This window comes from Podarcis cretensis (assembly GCF_951804945.1).
Source record: "Podarcis cretensis genome assembly, chromosome: 1".
Lineage (NCBI taxonomy): Eukaryota > Metazoa > Chordata > Lepidosauria > Squamata > Lacertidae > Podarcis > Podarcis cretensis.
The window spans coordinates 137,755,987-137,775,152 of NC_137170.1; the positions used below are offsets into that span (position 1 = coordinate 137,755,987).

The 19,166-nt window shown below is 42.4% G+C and overlaps 1 protein-coding gene across 8 annotated transcripts in view; it reads left to right on the forward strand.

The window, feature by feature from the left end:
- FN1 (fibronectin 1) overlaps positions 1-19,166 on the forward strand; it is a 75,061-nt gene that overhangs the window by 46,038 nt on the left and 9,857 nt on the right. For 2 of the 8 annotated variants that reach the window (XM_079975065.1, XM_079975066.1), the window contains exons 25-39: positions 1,274-1,546; positions 2,733-2,915; positions 3,875-3,964; positions 4,474-4,743; positions 6,362-6,478; positions 7,546-7,710; positions 9,528-9,683; positions 10,876-10,989; positions 13,411-13,680; positions 14,766-14,953; positions 16,144-16,231; positions 17,176-17,352; positions 17,713-17,802; positions 18,039-18,218; positions 18,978-19,067. In XM_079975065.1, the coding sequence (XP_079831191.1) occupies positions 1,274-1,546; positions 2,733-2,915; positions 3,875-3,964; positions 4,474-4,743; positions 6,362-6,478; positions 7,546-7,710; positions 9,528-9,683; positions 10,876-10,989; positions 13,411-13,680; positions 14,766-14,953; positions 16,144-16,231; positions 17,176-17,352; positions 17,713-17,802; positions 18,039-18,218; positions 18,978-19,067 (2,451 nt within the window). The remainder of the gene's footprint in view (positions 1-1,273; positions 1,547-2,732; positions 2,916-3,874; positions 3,965-4,473; positions 4,744-6,361; positions 6,479-7,545; positions 7,711-9,527; positions 9,684-10,875; positions 10,990-13,410; positions 13,681-14,765; positions 14,954-16,143; positions 16,232-17,175; positions 17,353-17,712; positions 17,803-18,038; positions 18,219-18,977; positions 19,068-19,166) is intronic. The other 6 variants (XM_079975067.1, XM_079975070.1, XM_079975068.1 and 3 more) reach the window with 3 other exon arrangements.

Genomic DNA, 19,166 nt, shown 5'->3' on the forward strand with positions numbered 1-19,166 from the left:
GGCCTTAGAAATTACCTGCTGAATAATCACCAGGCTGTGTAATATATACTATATGTAGGGCTGGATGTACAAAACCAAATCTTTTGCTTCAGGATGATTAGCCCATGAAAACAATGTCAGGTAAAGGAACATGTCTCATTCATTACTTAGACTAGAATCCCTTGCCATTTTTAACTTCACAAATGACAATTCTGTAAGGATGGCATGTTTTATGTTTCAGACTGCTGTACTGTACACAGTTACCTGGTGGGATTAACTCCGAGTAGGATTATGGTTCAAGGCTATGATCTTTCTAAAAGTTTGCACTCAGAAAAGAATGGCTTTGTTAGATACTGAAGTTGATAGGAGTGAACGTCTGTAGTGCAGGTCAAAAAAGCAGGCATGAAAGAAGCAATATTAGTCCCGTTACGATAATAATAATTTATTATTTATACCCCGCCCATCTGGCTGGGTTTCCCCAGCCACACTAATGAATCCATTAAAAGTGTCTGAGCCACTTGATCACCATCCTTAGCCACTCTTTCTTTAAAGTGTCTTCTCAGTTGTGTACTGGTTGGCAACTTCCCCCACCCATAAGTCTACAGCCTTCTGGTCTGTGACATGACGCATAGAAACTGTTTCCTCCCCACTTTATCCTAATTGAAAGTAGAATATTTAACCAAGGCAATTGCTTTCGAGTAATACTGCATCTGGCAAAACAATCTGAACCTGATTATCTGTGTGGAACATGTATAACCCAGGCAAGCTGTCATTAACCACTAATGATTTGTCCAAGGAAAACTTGGTACGGGCAAGCATATGTGTTAGTTGGAGAAGCAAACTTTTAAGACTGTGGGGCTCAAGCGTTAGTTGATAGGGTCTCATACATTCCTGCCAATTTGATTCCCCCCGCCCCCCAGAGATGGGCTCCGTTGTTGTTTTACATATGCTGGAGCAGGTGCCATTTTGCTCCATCCTAAAAACATATTTGCTGGCAGAGTGTTTCATGAGAATTGGCTGCAAATCCTGCAGAACATCTCTAATGACATTCAGAAGAGATGCTTTGCAGGTATTGTAAGAGGGTTTAGCTATCTAACCCATTGCTGTACGTTGTAAATGCTGGACTTGTTTTTAGTAGGGAAATATCACATATCACCACAATTACTTCGCTAGTTCTTCACTTTTAATTCACTGCTGAATTCACTGATGATCACTGCCTTTTCTCTCTCTTCCTTCTTGTTGTATTTTGCCTCCGTTTGTCTTTGGCTCCCTGTTTTGCTCTGTAACACAATAGAGGTGCCCCACCTCACTGACTTAAGCTTTGTCGACGTAACTGATACAAGCATCGGCCTGAGGTGGACCCCACTAAATGCCTCCACCATTATTGGCTACCGCATCACAGTAGCTGCAGCAGGAGAAAGTGTCCCCATTTCTGAAGATTTTGTGGACTCTTCAGAGGGACACTATACGGTCACAGGCTTGGAGCCGGGCATTGATTATGAGATCAGCGTAATCACACTCATTAATGGCGGAGAGAGTGCCCCTGCTACGCTGACTCAGCAAACTGGTGATTGTTGAAGACCTCCTGTGTTGAGAGGACTGTTTCATGCTGTCACTAGCTGCTTGGACGACTGGTGTTCTCAGTGGAGAAATGGGCCTCTTGCTTTCTTTAGGGAGAGGTGGCCAGGGGACATTTTTGGAAGTTCAGTGGGAACAGATATACGGTATTAAACAAATAATTTCCTTTTAGTATTACCACCAATTTGAGGTTGAATCTTGCATCTCAATAGCAGGTTGCCAAATCTTCCCAAATTCTCAGGGGATGATAATTTGTTTAGCTTTTGCAATTCTATCTCCTAATGTTTTTGTGGCTAGAAAACATTTCTCTTTAACATTTCTTCTCACAGCTTTATTATCATTTCACAGTGCATATCTGAGCTGGGCTTGAACCCACGTCTCAGAAATTTCAGAACCTATGTGATGTATCCACATTGGCTTTCCTGGCCACAATGGAGATAAATGGAATAATCCAAATACAAAAGAATTGTCCTAATCCTCACTTAGTGGCCCAAGTGTTCAAGTGATTCCCCCAAAATGGTCTGGGGATGAAGGCATCCTCCAATCACGCTAGTGACAGGCATGGCAGTCTTTGAAGCCTCTGTAGTGCATGTACAGAAAATGACCTGGGAGTTTGTTTTGCATGGAAAGACTAGTATGTTCACCTTAGCTGGGTAAGGCTTTATAACCTTTTCCTATGTAAGTAGATGTAGAGTCCTAGAGACTTCACAGCTATTGTTCATCCTCCCATCTGTATGCATGTTAGTGTTATGGAAGTGGTGCCTTTTCCCGTCTCTGAGCTGCTGTAGAGCACATTGGGCCTCTCTGATTTGAGATGGATTGCAAGATCCATAGGCAAAAGACAACAATACAGGAACTCACTGCTTGTCTTTTTTCTTTTTTTTAAAAAAAGTAGTATTATGGAATACATTTGGAATCCATAACGGTTTTGCTGAGAGGTTAAAGGTGCTTTACATCAGCTTTAACTGTGTAATGAAAGATCGAAAGATTACTGCAGCTTATTTTCGTGGAATGAAACATAGTTTAGTAGTACATTTGCATGGGTTTGATTTTGTAATGGATTCCTCCCCCCCCTTTTTTTTTTTTGCATGGGATTGTTTGTATATTTTTGAAACACTATTGAATTGAATTCCGGTGCTTCTAAAATTACTGAAAATATTGTCCTTTAACCTCAGCTGTCCCTCCTCCCACTGACCTGCGTTTTACCAATGTGGGCCATGACACTATAAGAGTAACTTGGACTCCACCAACATCCATTGAACTGACCAACTTCCTCGTTCGTTTCTCACCTGTGAAGAAAGAGGAGGATGTTGCAGAGCTGTCTATCTCACCATCTGACAATGCAGTGGTTTTAACAAGTAAGAGACTGATTCATTGATACATTTTATCCAGTCATCAAACTGATGTGATTTGATATTGGGATTGGTAGACTTTGGGGGAGTGTGTGGGGAGATGATTGGCTAGACGTCTACTTTAGACTCTTGCTGTCACTCTTTATCTGCATTTTCTATGACTATTTTTCATTTGTTTTCCCCTCAATTCACCAAATTTCATTTTGATGGCCTCTATTTCATTTTTCTCTTTGTAGTTACTACTTTAAACTCTATGCAAAAAGTCTTATGCGGAAATCATGTACTGGAAGAAACATTATAAATACACAGTCGGGTAGCCCTGAAAAATTATGTTTCTTTTTGTTTGGAATTTATCCATCCCACAATAGAATATGAGCTCTGTCATCAGTACCTAAGTCCTGGTAGGCCAACAGTACATGACACATTTGACCCAGCCTAAACTCTCTGAGATGCTCTTAGGTTAAACATTTTCTGCTGGCAGTGTTTCTCATCTCTCCCAGACAGTGAAAATGAATGTCAGAATTAAAGAGTTGCTGCCATTTGTACTTTAGTTCTTATGTGCATTTTTGACAAGTACACAATGTGCCAAGGCCTTGGTAGAAAAAATTAAAGAGTTTTGTTGATGGAAGTAGATATGGAAACAGTACAAGCTTCAGAGCAGTAAAGAATATGGAAATTCTAGCTGGAAATGCTTTGTGAATAAATGACAATAGGCAAAACTGTCAGAGAGTGAGAAACTTGTTTTGTAGGCTGGAAAGATCCATGGGGGGGGGGGGACCAGCTTTTTTCCCAGCATATAATGCTGCATGCTCAGGTAATGTAACATTTAGAACTTTGCTAAACAAAATAGCTGGAAATGACCATTTTTACCCAGGAGCTCTGCTGGGTAAAAAGCTGAGATTTGCAATTCTTTCTAGAGAAATTTAAATATCCTAAATCGTTGCTGTTTTAACTCTTCTCTTCAGATCTTCTCCCTGGCACTGTGTATTTGATCAGGGTTTACAGTGTATATGAACAACGTGAGAGTAAACCTCTGAGCGGAGAGCAGAAAACAGGTCTGTAGAATGACAAATATTGAAAATGTCTTCACTTTCTTTCTACTAGTTTTATTTCAAACGAGATTTGTGTGGTAGCAATTTATTAAGATTGTTTTGCTATTTCAGTTGTTCAAAAATATTAAGGATTTTGAAAATTTTTGTGTAGATTTTGCTTTACAAATTGGTCTTAGCAAGCCAATCTTAGAAAGAACTATCATGCCATGATGGCTCTGTTGAAGTTGGTCCAATACAATTTCATAACTTCAGGACTCCACATTCATAGCCCTATCCACTGTTGTTATTTCTTCCCCTTTCAGTGCAGGAAGGGTTTGGTGTTTGAACAACCTATTATGGCCCACATCTTTACCTCTTAATTGCTGTGGTTGATGGGACATTGGTTTGACTGAATGTTTCCTATCTATTTTAATATATATCCAATGTATATGCATGCTTTTTCTACAAAAAAAAACGACATTGACTTTACTGTTCAGTTGGTTTAAATCTCCTTTATTTTCCTATGAAAATAGGTCTTGATTCCCCAACTGGGCTTGATTTCTCAGAAATAACAGCCCATTCTTTCACTGTCCATTGGATTGCTCCTCGTGCCACCATCACTGGCTACAAAATACGCCATTCCCTTGAGCAAGGGGGAAGCAGACCCAAAGAGGTCCGCATTGCTCCATCTCGCAATTCCATCACACTCACTGACCTGATTCCAGGGTCTGAGTACGTGGTGAGCATTTCTGCATTCAATGGCAAAGAGGAGAGCTTGCCTTTGATGGGACAGCAAAGTACAGGTAAGACCTAGACAAGGAAAATAAAATACAGCTTTTAAGTTCTTGAGACCAGGTCACAGAGTTAATTGAAATGGAACACATAACATCAGATATCTCTCTTCTTGGGCTTAGATATGGTCAATTCCTCTAAAAGCTCAGGGGAAGAAATCGAGTCAAGAAATTTCACAACAGAATGCAAGTGAGGCATTGACAATATAACAGTAAGAACCTACAGGTTTACTGGATGGTTTTGAATGGCAGCTCACGAGTTATAGGCATCATTCTCAGTTTTATTCTGCTTCTGCTACTCATGGAGTTGTGGAAGGGACTGCAGCCAGCTGCTAGGAACCCAGTCAAGGCCTCTCTTCATCCTTTCTGAGATTTCCTCAGGCACATTGTCAACCCTATCAGTGTGGCCTCCAGAACTAGAAAGTTTTGGCAGGTGTTAAGAAAAGACGAGAAAACAGAACTAAACAATATGCAGCATATGTACACAATGCTGAAAGCAGCAGCTTCGTGTCCCTTGCTCCTCCCAGTAACATGGAGGCAAAATATGTGACATTGTATTGAGTTTCCCAATCCCTTCATGTGTAGGTAGGGACACACGCAGCACAGTGATTTTTCAAGTTGCTGTATTTTTGGAAAAAAACAGCATTTCTGGAGAAAGTAGAAGAGAGTAAGCAGGACTTATAGCAGAGCCAGCTCTACAATTGGCGCACTGAGGTGGCAGCCTCAGGCAGCAGAAACCTCCAAGGCGGCAGCCCCACCAGGGCCCCTCTGTCGCTGGTGCAGAAGCAGTGCCAGTATTGGCACCAAGTTCAGATGGAATTGTGGGAGATCATGTGGAGCATGCAAAGATATCTTATGATTTTGGCCAGACCAGATCTTGCTTGAAACTGATGCCAATGCCGGGGTCACTTCTCTGCCAGCAGCAGAGGTGGCAGGGCAGGTGGAGAAATGGTGGCGGCAGTGGCAGGGCATTTGCCTCAAGCGGTGAAACAGGACATGCCGCCCCAGACTTTCAGTGACTTTCAGTGTTTTATATTGTCTGCTTTGGGCCATAGGTTTTCAAAGTGCTGAATATCACAAGTCCGGTACCCAATTCCATGGATTCTTGGTACAATCACAGAATCAAAACCCAATTGAAGATTCAGATATGGGTTTAAATGGCAGCTTTCTAGTGGGCTTGCAGGGTGGTGCTTGGCTAGCTACTTTCCTTCAGAATTATTTCCGCTCCAATAAACTGCAAGTGCTAGTGATGCATCTCAGAGGGGGAATACAGTGATGAAACATTGCCTGCCTTGGAACCAGTGCAGAATATACCGTATTTTTTGCACCATAACACTCACTTTTTTCCTCCTAGAAAGTAAGGGGAAATGTCTGTGCGTGTTATGGAGGGAATGCCTATGGGTGGCATGCCTACGGATTTTCCTCCTCTAAAAACTATGTGCGTGTTATGGTCAGGTGCGTGTTATAGAGCGAAAAATACGGGTAGTTCTAAAATACTACCTTGTCTAGAAAGATGTCTCCAAAAGGAATCTAAAAGCTTTACTGGGCAGTTGCACTGTACAGTATGACATGTGAACTGAGAGGATGTGGAATATTCCTAATTTTCCCTTTCTTAAACCCCTCTGTCTAGTTTCTGATGTTCCAAGAGATCTGCATGTTACTCCCACTGGCCCCACCAGCCTGGTCATCACCTGGGAGGCTCCTGCCGTTACCGTCAGATACTACAGGATCACATATGGCGAAACAGGTCAGTGCTAGATGGTCTTAATACCTCATATTAGAAGTTAAAGTAAGACTCTGGAGGCAAGGTTTTAAGTGACTTAAAAACACTGCAACACTTCGAATCACTGCTGTGGCTCTGATAGACACTGGATAATTACAATTCAAATACAAGTTAGAAGGAAGGTAAAAGGGATCAGAGCTACTGGCACAGCCCTGACAGCTGCATGTTCAAGGGAAAGGGGCTGATGCTTACATGGAGCATCTTGTGGGTATCAAACCCCTTTCACACTAACGCTAAAAAGATGAATGTCGGTGGTGGGGGCTGTATATGTGTGAGAGGGGACATTTGTGTACCCCTTAATTTGAAAGTATTGAAAACTTAACATTTGAGAGGACTTTTTCTGCACCTGCTGGTCTGTCATCATTATACACAATATTAATTGGTACTAAACACAACCTGAGACAGTTATCTTCATGGGTTTTCCAAAGGCAGTCCCACAACATGTGCATTACAAGGATCTAATTTAGGCATCCTGGTGGCATTAATTGCCATGGGGGGGGGGTTGTAATGCTACTTTCTATGTATTTTATACATGATTGTTTTATTACTTGTTAATTTTTCTGCAAATTGCTTTGAACCCTTTTTGGGGATAAAGACCATTTGCAAATTTAGTTATTAAATTTGATCTGCATGTCACTCCCACTGGCCCCACCAGCTTGGTCATCACGTGGGACAGGAGTGCCAAATTGAATAAAATAATTGATCACTTGATGTGGTGCACACACACCATTTGTATGCCAATGCCCATCATCTTCAGGGGGGCAGCCCCCTCAAATATTTTAGGGGGGCCCAAGACCCCTTGGCTCCTAGGTGTTGGCAGGATAGCTCATTTGGTAGAGCATGAGACTCTTGATCTCAGGGTGGTGGGTTCGAGCCCCATGTTGGGCAAAATAATCCTGCCTTGCAGGGGGTTGGACTACATACACCTCATGGTCCCTTCCAACACCGCATTCCATGATTCTATGTACTACCACCATCGTCATTTTAACAACAGCTGTGAGCTTTTGACCATCTTGTGCTATTGCTCATAGGTGGCAGTGGGCCTGTTCAAGAGTTCACTGTACCTGGACATGTCTCCACTGCGACGATCCCTGGACTTAAGCCTGGAACAGACTATACCATCACTGTGTATGCAGTCACTGGACGTGGAGACAGTCCTGCCAGCAGCAAACCAGTCACTGTTGACTACAGAATAGGTAAGGCCAGGACAAGTGGACATTTAAGAACTATTTATTCCATCTGCTCACTTCTTCTTCTTTTTTTTTAAAGGGTGGGAGAACAAACCAAATTATTCACCCCACTGGCTTAATTCAACAATTCTGTCCATCATGCAAAAAGACTTCTAACCCATTTAAAACACTTGCATCTTGCTTTTTGATGAGCTTGAGATTGCTGGCAAAAACTATGGCTTTGTTTTCTACAACTCCTTGATTTACATCAGGATGGTAACACAATAGTGCTTTCCATTTGTTTGAATCCAAATACGTTGCAAATGTGGCAGGCAGTAAATGTTGGCGTTCTTATTCATCTAGTTTAGCGCTCGTTTCCAACACTGGCCGGTCAAATGCATCTGGAAGACCAATCCCCAAAGGAGAAGGGCAACAGTGACCCCTTGTCTTCTTCCACATGTGATATTTCACTATGTTGTGGTCATGTGGAGGCTGTATTCAATTATTGTAGAGCATGGGAGAGGCTTACATGGGATAGGTGAGGTTGAGTGGGTGGAGCCAAAGGAAAGCGCAGCATCAGTGATTTGGCAGAGGAGCAAAAATTTAGGTCCCTCATGGTGGCAATCCATGGTTTTAAGGATTATGCTTGATCCCAAAAGTGGCTAACACAGCCGTGGATCAAAGCAATATTATGCTCAACCATATATATTAATTTTGTTAATATGCATTTTTGAAAGATTTATACCCCACCTTCTCAAAAATGAAGTTCTCAGAAAAAAGACCCTTCTAAAAATATAACATAAGGTAGCATAAAATGAAGTAAAGTGGAACAAATAAATCACATAAAATATTTAAAATTTAGCAGCACCAGTATAAAGCGACAAATTAAGCATCAGTGCAAAAGCTAAAATGATAAAGTAACAAATAAAGTCTCAGGAGCAATAGCTGTTGAATCATTCAGTTATAGGTTAAATAAAATCTTAGCCTGGTACCTTAAACTGAACAGGCCAAGCCTGAGACAGGCTTCCCGTGGAAAGAGTGTTCCAGAGTTGGGGTCCATAATCGAGCTGTTTTGGGGGTAGCCACCCACCTCCCTTCTGATGGTGAAGATAAAGGCCTATAATGATTATCATAGTTGGCACACAGGTTCAAATTTGCCATAACATTTTTGTGTGTGAAGAAAACTCGGAGAAGGAGTAATGTATATATATTCCATTATTTAATTCCCCATATCTGTTAAAATCCCAAGATCTAGCTTGCAGACTAAAATATTAACACTTTCAAATAGCGCTTTCTGCCGATTCCCCCCTCTCCCACTTTCTTCACCCCAACTTTCTTATCTACAGTTTTTGAATGCTTGTTCCCCAAGACCACATCATGGAGAAACAAGGCTCTGGTGTTATCACTGCAGGTTCCATATGAAATTCAGAATATTATTTAGTGTCGTTGAGAAATGTCTTCTAACTGAGTTACTTTAGCCCTTGGAGGACCAACATGGCCACACTTCTGCTGAACACAAGGTGGTCAGTCTTCTCTAAGGTCTGTCACAGAAGCCAATGAGAGAGGAGGAAGAAGAAGAGTTTGGACTTGATATCCCGCCTTTCACTCCCCTTCAAAGCGGCTCACATTCTCCTTTCCCTTCCTCCCCCACAACAAGCACTCTGTGAGGTGAGTGGGGCTAAGAGACTTCAGAGAAGTGTGACTAGCCCAAGGTCACCCAGCAGCTGCAGGTGGAGGAGCGGAGACGCGAACCCAGTTCCCCAGATTACATGACTACCACTCTTACCCACTACACCACACTGGTGTAGTGTAGAGATGAATGATTTTAATTCTTTTATGTGCAGAGATTGATACACCATCCCAGCTACAAGTGACTGATGTTCAGGACAGCAGCATAACTGTGCGATGGCAGCCTTCTTCTTCCCCAGTTACTGGTTACAGAGTGACAGCTGTTCCCAAAGATAACCATGGTCCCACAAAAACCAGAGTTCTCTCTGCAGGTAAGAACAGTGCATACATAAAACTCAGAGAGGGACACCCAAGGGAAGGAAAAGTCCATAATCTAAGGCTGACTTACTAGCAAGCCAAAATGTTGGGTCACCACTGCACCTTCCCCATAGGCCAGCTTCTCTCTCTTGTGCTTTTTCAGAATGCACTAGCATGAACAGAAATAAAAAAAAATAAAAGCCTACAGGTCATAAGAAGCCTTGGCAGAATAACAATGTCTTCCTCAGTTACCAAAATGTTCCATGGAGTTCCACAAAGGGCTGAGATAACATGCTAAAATCAGAATTGTGTACATGACTGAGGCAAAACGTGGGCCCTGGAGAGGCACAATGGCCAGGACCTATAGAACCACGCAGTTAGTTCCACATACCTATGTGTGTATGCATCTAATGCTAAATTATGGTATAATGCTCTATGCACAAGCTGGAATGAGCTTCAGGGAGGTGTGCCTCTCTTCTCCCATCGCGCTGATGTGTGTGAACCTAGGAATCATGGTTTATTACAGACGTTGATTCTTCCCGCATTCATACAAATCAAGTTCTACTCCGATTAGGAGAAACAGTAGGAGGAGCCCAAACCTGAGGCTTTGCTCAGGCTTGTCCTGGCTCATGCATTTAGTTCTAGGGCAGCCTCGCCCAACTTGGTGCCCCTCTAGCATGCCGGCTGAGAGTGATGGGAGTTGTAGTCCATTTAATAGTCACGTGAGACTAAGGCACTGTACATAAAGGTAACATCTTCTGTCCCAACATGGTGTTTAGTGTACCTCTTCTAGAATGACAGAACAAGTCTGCAGCAGTGGACAAGCATCATGGTCTTGAGATGTGCTGGCAACATCCTAAGAGTATTTTTGTAAAGATTGCAAATATTGTTATTCATCTTTAATTAGACATCTGATTTCCTCCTTGCGAATGTTTGTTAAAAAGCCCCCAGTGTAGAATATATTTCATTGGAACTGGCTTATAAAGCAAAGAATTTCTGCATTTTTCATTCTGAAGAAATTTGAGTGTGGAATCCATTAACAAAGCATCTTTTGATCTGGAACTATTTGTGTTAATCTAGAGCAAGTCGCCTTTCCACTTGGAGCACAAATGAATACTTGCACAAGGGTCTCAGTTGTGACAGAATGAGGCCATCCATAAATAACGTTTCATTCCTGATTAATGTTTTATTGGCCTTTTGTTGCAGATCAAACTGAAGTTACAATTGATGGACTGCAACCTACAATTGAGTATGTAGTGAGTGTCTACGCCCAAGGTCAAAATGGAGAAAGCCAGCCTCTGGTTGAGACAGCTGTTACAAGTATGTATTTTGCATTTTCTGGGTTTTACAGCAGGAACACAGTGTCTCTGAATGCTTGAATTCACTGGATATAACTACTTTCAAAAATCTGTGCAAAACACAGAAAACAGCATCATTCCCACTGATACTACAACCTAGAGAGGCTACTAAAACTCGGTTGCTCACCCCGCCTCAGAAGATGTGCTTTGAGTATGGCTAAAAATGGTCAATGCAAAAAATGAAAAACCTTGACTCTTAATTGCTTTTAAATGTGTGCGAAATATTGTACTTTCTATGGTAAGATAGTGAAGGTGACAGCTGGAGATTGCAAACTCCTTTTACATACTATCTGACCAAGATACCAATGCTGAGCTTGCTTTTTTCTTTTCTTTATTCCTGTCAGCAGCCTGTGGGGAGGTAAATAAGCAATAACAGTGAAATTAATTTAAGTCACTTGAAAGCATAAATGCAAAGTTTTAAATCTGCATATCAAATTTTGATGAAAAAGAAAGTGAAGGAGGAGACTAGCTCTCTCTCTGCGTGGAGCACAATCCAGCATTTTCAACCCTGAAATAAATCTGCACACTAACAATGCACATTGAGGCACAAAGGCTTCCTGGTGAATTCATCAGCTGGTGAGTTTTACTGCTTGCCATAGGCTCTGTGCCCTGACAAATCAGGGCAGACTTGCCCACAGTAATACAGTCAGGATACGATCTTTTCCTGTCCAAACGCTCCGGCTGTGTGGGATCAACAGAGCTCTATTTGTCCACGCCCCCCCCCCTCGATGTATTCACAGGAGAATGGGAAGTCTATGTGCACCTTCCATATCCCCATCCAGCCTTCCTTCCTTTGCCTGTACATATTGAACACACAGAATAGGGGGAGGATTGGATAATAATATATGAAGAGCACGGCTAGATCACACCAAAGGTCCATCTTGTCCAGAATGTGCACAGGTGGCCAGCCAGATGCATCTGGGAGACTCATAAGGAAGACGTGGGCAGTGTGAGCAGATCTTCTGTTTCCTGCTTAGGGAAGGAGAGGAGAGCAGGGCTCCACTGAACAGCAGGGTCTCCTCCATGCAAAAGGTGCTGTGCCCATGAAGGGAAAAATTAACCCTGCTAAGAGAAGAAATCTGGAATTGAAAGAGAAACAAGACAGCATTCTGAAACCCCAGACTTGTGCAAAAAAAGTCACCTTTTCTACCTGGAAAGCATAGAAAATGCACAACTCTAACATCACTTTGCTATCAATGGTGGCAAAATATGCAATCATTTGAATCTTCTTTTTAAATGAAAAGACTGCTCCTTGGCTCACGGAAACTGGCAGAGTGCTCAATTCTGTGCATACTTACTCAGCAGCAAGGTAAATTGTGTCCAAGGGGACTTCCTCCCAAGTAAGTATGCATAGAATTGCAGTGCTAGTTTTACCGACATCTTGAAAAGCGATCCATGCTGCTCTCTGCTGCCTAAGAGCTGCTTCCGATGTTACTGTTTAGGTACATGGAAGCACTCCTGACGTCACTTCTGTGTTTGCAAACATCCTGAGGAATGGAAGAAAATATATGAACTCCAGGACTTCTGAAGCAGCCCATGTCTATCCTGGAGCTGATACTAAGCCTTCCAACAGGCTGTTTTCAGTCATGGAAACAGAATCACTAATACGCTGAAATTGTTATATCAAAAGTAACATCCTGGTCTGCCAAATACTATCTTTAATTTAAAGATAAAGCTTCGTATGCATATTATCTATGCTTATGGCAATAATTTGCAAGAATGGTGTGTGTGTTTTGACAAATTGATATGTGGATGTTAATTTGTTGAAATAGCTACCTTGAGGCCTTTCTGCAGTCACTTACAGCAGTACAAAGACAATGATCAGCTTGAGTCTCTGATCTGGCTGGTGTAGAGCGCTTTTGGGAAACACAGTTCCTCCATCAAAGAGGTTCTGGGCTAGCAAAAATAGTTGCAGGTCCATGGGAATAGTATTTGAGGAGGGTCTTTAGCCAAGGCTATTTTCTGATGGGGGATTGAGCTTGCCAGATTCCAGGCTCCTTCCTTGCTTCTGCCTGTCCGGTTTTCTGGGTTGCAGCAAAAGCATCACTGCAATGGTCAGATCAGCTGAAACCATCAGAGGTGTGCTGCTGTGACTACCAGCCATTCAATTCCCAAAAAGCTTGTGCTTTATGCTGATTGCTGTTTGCAATAGCATAACATACAGCTGAAAAACATGGTACAAGTCTTAACTGCTACACCTCCATTGTGCTGCTGTAAATGGCTCTGCAGGCTGCAAAATAAAATAAATAAATTGTTTCTATTTTGGGATGTGGAGAAATAGAAGATTGCTTTGCATGCCTATAACAAAGTGCTTTGTGCTACCCAAACCTGCTTCCCCACCCTTCCCCTCCACTTAATCTTTCATCATTAATTTGCCTAACAGACATTGATCGCCCTAAAGGACTGACATTCACTGAGGTGGATGTCGATTCCATCAAAATTGCTTGGGAAAGCCCACAGGGGCAAGTCACCAGGTACAGGGTGACCTACTCAACCCCTGAGGATGGAATCCATGAGCTATTCCCTGCTCCAGATGGCGAAGACGACACTGCAGAGCTGCATGGCCTCAGGCCTGGTTCTGAGTACACTGTCCGCATCGTTGCCTTGCACAATGGCTTGGAGAGCCTGCCTCTGATTGGGACCCAGTCCACAGGTACACACATAGCAATGCCACCCGGTGGCCAGGGCAGCTGCTGCCTTCGTTGCCTGGCTGGCCAGAATAGTTTCCAAGTGCTGCTGGTTTCTCATCTATGAGACCCCCAGTTAGGGGGAACGCCTTTGGTGTGGGGTCATAGAGACGTGGGTTTCTTTTGCATGGAAGATGAAGGATATCAGAAGCAACACACACACACACACACACACACACACACACACACACACACACTGACTTTGGAATCAAGGGACATGTTGCCTTTTCCTCCCTTAAAAAGATTACCTTTGATAAAAGAAAAGGTGATTAGTTTTCACTTTTTAAAAAAGCCTTGGGCAGGGGTTCTGAAGGTCCCCTATGACACTTCCATTTGCCCTTCTCCTTCTTCCTTTCTCACCAATTTGATCACCATTGCAGCCGATGCCCACAGTCCTTCCACATCCTTTTAATTTCACTAGTACTTGCACACAACATTTGAGCACAGAATTTGACTGATTTGGGGCATTCCCCTTTGTCAGCCTAGTCAATAAATGTCGGTAAGTCTCTGCAACGTGTTACCATCATATAATCTTGATTATTGTTGATTCTATAAAATCATCATGATATTTCCAAAATCACATAATTGACCCTGTTTTGGGGCAGGCACAGCAGAATGCTGCCTGGTTATACCTATAACCACTCTTTAAAATTCTAAATCTGTAACCAGGGACATTGGAAAACAGCACCAATCACCTCCACACGTGCGTGTGTGTGTGTGTGTCTGTCTGTGTGTGTGTGTGTGTGTGTGTGTGTATTACTCAGTTAAATTGTGACAGCATTGTTTAAAGATGACTTTGTAGCTTAGTTGTTCCCTGTTTTTCCAGCAACTATCTTCCATTACTGATGATCCATGTATAAAAATATTTCAATACATATTTGTCTTGTTCACGGCACCTGGATTTTGAAACTTGCTTTCTATTAGATTTTTTAAAGATACCTGATCACATCATCAAAACTGCAGTCACCTGAAACTTCACAGCAGGGCTAGCCATTTCTGTACTCATGACTACTCCCGAAGTAATCTAAATTTTTAATCCTAAATTTGACAGCAATCCCACCTCCTATGAACCTGAAGTTTATTCAGGTTGCTCCAACCAGCCTGACAGTCACCTGGACTGCACCTAATGTTCAGCTTACTGGATACCGAATCAGAGTGAATCCCAAGGATAAGAATGGGCCAATGAAAGAAATTAACCTCTCTCCAGATAGCACATCGGCTGTTGTCTCAGGACTCATGGTAATTCTTCTTTTATTTTTTTGAAAGGATTTTTTATTTGTGTTTTTACATACAGTTCAAAAAGAATAAGTAAAGAATAAATGGAGAAAATGAAAACAAAACCACTACAAACCAAGGATGCAACGCAAAACACCTAAGGACTTCCCTTCCTCTCCTTCTCTGGTATCTTTTCTTTTCTCTCTCTTCTGTGTATTCTTAGTTACCAAAGTTCTACTCTTCGTACTCATTTTTTCCTACTTCCTCTTGCACTGCTGAATTTTTTCAAGTCCTGCTAATCTGTTCACTTGTTTACACTGATTTTTTAAAATACTCTACAAACATTTTCCAATCTTTTTTGTATTCTTGGGGACTTCTGTTACGTATTCCCAGAAGAAAAACTTCTGGTTTCTTGGGAAATGTTCTCTTAAGTATTCCCCCCCCCCTTAATTCCCATAATTCCTGGATTATTTTATATGACCACCACTTGTGGTAAAATTCTTCTTTTTAAATGGATTTGGTTATAATTGTTTTGAAGCCACAACATTATTTGGGGTGGAAGTTCAACCTCTATTGAGCTTGACTACACATTCAGCACTCTCTCATAACTGCATTTGAATGAAGCAAATAATAAATACATTACAGCAAGCAGCATAGGCACTGAAACCACCTCCCATTCCTCCAAAAGGGGTTTCCATTGAAGACAGAGAGTTATGGGTATATCTCCTGACAGTCCCTGGGACTGCAGTCACTGTTGCCATGTGTAACTTTCATTCTATATATCTCATAAAAGATGCATAGGGACAGTGGGGTTTTGTTTTTTTGAAAGAAGGTGGTGCTTCTCACCATGAAGTTGTTACAGTAAGTGACATACTTTTAACATCTGGGGGTGGGTGAGTGCTAGTACTGCATACCCTTGAATTCTCCCAGAAAAAAAGCTCTACATGTGGAATATGCAATTCTCCAAAAGAGCAGATAAAAGCTAATTACCAAGGGATGCAAGTCACTGAAAAATGCTCGTTTCTTTGTGTCATCTGAATATTTGGCTCCATCTGATTTTCTGATTTCTCAGTAAGGCTCCCAACACTTCACAATGCATTGGCTTAGAGAATATAAACAAAGAGCAGGCTTACTGAAGTGGCTTATGCACCAGCTTTTTGTGACCTCCTGGAGGATGTAAATCTCTTAGCAGTCCATGGTTTTGTTACATCTAGGTGGCAACCAAATACGAAGTCAGCATCTATGCTCTGAAGGACTCTCTGACCAGCAGACCTGCCCAGGGTGTAGTCACTACCCTAGAGAGTAAGTTACTCAACATTTCAAAATAGCCATGGAGTCACTGATTCAAAGGCAAAAACATTTGGAGCTTTTCAGTTTCGAGAAAAGGCAAATAAGTGGGAAGGGGGAGGACATGATAAAGGTGTATAAAATTATGCATGGTGTGAAGAAAGAGGATAGATAAGTCCCCCCCCCCAATTGCCCAGTATTAGAACCCAGGACCATCAAATAAGGCTGAGTGTTGAAAAACTCAGGGGAGACCAAAGGAAGTTCACACCACAAATAGCAAATTTCCTACCACAATCTGCTGTGAGGCCCACCAACTAAGTCCACGAATAATCCTCTTTTAAAGACATCTATCAACAGTTGCTAGTCATGATGGCTGTCGGAGGGTTGGAGGCAGCAGGTTTCTAAATAGAAGTCATTGGGGAGCACCAATGGGGCTCTTGCCCTGGCTGTGACCTGCTTCTTTCCTTTCCACAGACATTTAGTTGGTCATTGTTGGAATACAGGATGCTAGTCTAGATTGGGCCTATCCCTCTTCTCATATTTGTTGGGAGTGCCTGGAAATGGGTTCCTAGAATCACTGGTTCTAATCCTGAGTGAGAACTAGGCAGATTGGGTTTGGAGGTATAAATAAGTGATAGTTCTAAAGCGGCCTTTTAGTGGAATTTGCCTCAATGCATGTTTGCAAGACTGCATGTTTGCAAGCACATTTGAAGCACTATCCCCCACTTCAAAGAATCCTGACTGTTGTAGTTTACCCCTCACAGAATAACAGTTCCCAGCAACCCTTCACTACAGTGCCCAAAATTCTTTGAGAGAAGAAATATGTGTAGAGTGTGCTTTAAAGGTATAGTGTGTCTGCAGCCTTAAGTCTTCCAAACAGCTGTGTATGACTGTAGTACTAGCAGACTGTTGTGCTAACGGACGGTTGCCTGACTTTTGGTGTTTGTGTGTATGTGCAGATGTCAGCCCTCCCCGTAGGGCACGTGTCACAGATGTCACAGAGAGGACCATCACAGTCATCTGGCGTACCAAGACTGAGGCAATCACTGGTTTCCATATTGATGCTGTCCCAGCGAATGGTCAAAATCCTGTTCAACGAACAATTGGCCCTGATGTTAAACCCTACACTATCACTGGTATGTGAACTTATTCACACCACCTCTGTGACTGCCCATTGTCCCATCTGCGCCCAGGCTCCGAGTCTGAGTCTCTTTGGCTCTTCCTTTCCATACCTCCACTACTTTTCAGTATGATTTCAGAATGCAGCAGGGATGTCTGCAACAAAAACTCTGCTCACCTTCAATAGGAAGCAGCACAATAGGCCCTAATTCCCATCCCCGCCATTCATGGTGATGCCACCCTTAGGGCTTGTCAGCCAACCTCCTTGGAAGCCCTTGCTAACATGTTTTTATTGACTTGAGGTGCAATGCTGTTCAGAACAGTACTTTATATGAGCAAGGTTTATTTTATTTTTAATATTTCACTTTGAATCACAGGCTTGCAGCCCGGCACTGACTACAAGATTTACATCTACACCCTGAACGGCAATGCTCGCAGCTCCCCAGTAGTGATTGATGCTTCCACTGGTAATGGTAGTTTATAAAAACTCATATTAACTGAAATGGTGGTTTCCTTTCCTTTGATCATGTAAATCATCTGTGGCATGTTACAGCAGTGATTCTCTTCCCGCCGCTTGGGCTTTGGGGAAGAAGCAGAATGTTCTCAGACTTGTAGCTGAAACATATGGAAACTGTATTTCCCCCTTGAGGGATATGATGTCATATTAAAATACATGCACTCAATGGTTTTATTTGTTCCTTAGCCATTGACGCCCCCTCCAACCTCCGCTTCCTTACAACCACAAGCAACTCCCTGCTGCTCACTTGGCAGCCACCCCGGGCCAAGATCACAGGATACATCATCAAATATGAGCAGGCTGGGGGGCAGCCTAGGGAAGTGCTTCCTCGTCCCCGCCCTGGCACTACGGAGGCCACGATTACAGGTATGTACCCCTCCCCAAAGAAGTCAGCTGTTCAGCTGAGAGGTGGGATAAGCCTGTTCCTTGCTTGACCATCCCGGGTGGGTTGGGGGGTTTGGTAATGACAACTTTTGGCCCTGCCTCAACAGTTTTGCCCGTTGTAACTAGTGCACTTTGTCCCAAATACCTGAATAGGAGCAGTTGAGAACTAAGCCTACTCCCACATGCATAGCAAAACAGTCTGGGACCGTATCCTGGCCATGCTAAAATGCAGCAGGCCAATAGACCACTTTGGTTCAGTTGTTTCAGAAAATGAACCTTATTAGCACTTCTAACCTTTAGAAGCCTGCCTCTATCTATCTATCTATTTAGAAACATGTATATCCCACCTTTCCACTGTGACTGCATTTACAAAATCTGTACTTAAACAGGACAACAGATGAACAGTATTAAATAACAGAGAGGTGAAAGTAATAAAACAAGAAAAACAGAGAAACCATATTAAAATATAAGAAGTTAAACCAGCAAAACCTTATCCTGGCTAGATAACTGCCTATCTGAATAATAACTAGATGGTAGTAAATGGGAGCAGTGTGTGTATAGAGTACAAAACTAGAAACCTATAAACACTTACCTGGTAGTAAGCGCCATGAAAAACAATGAGGCTTATTTTTGAGTAAGCATGTATAAGATTGCACTGGAAGCTGTTGTGCCGACTTTGAATACTGCTTCTTTTGAATACTACTTCCTTTTAAAAATGGGTTTCTGCCAATCCTTTGTCAGGTCTGGAGCCAGGAACAGAATATGTCATCTATGTATTTGCTGTGAAGAATAATCAGAAGAGTGAACCATTGATTGGAAGGACAAAAACAGGTAAAACACCTTCAATCTTACTGAGCCCGAAAGAGAAGCTAGATGCAGTTGTTTTGAATTTCAGTTAATGCCATTGCCACACAACTGATGGCACATCAC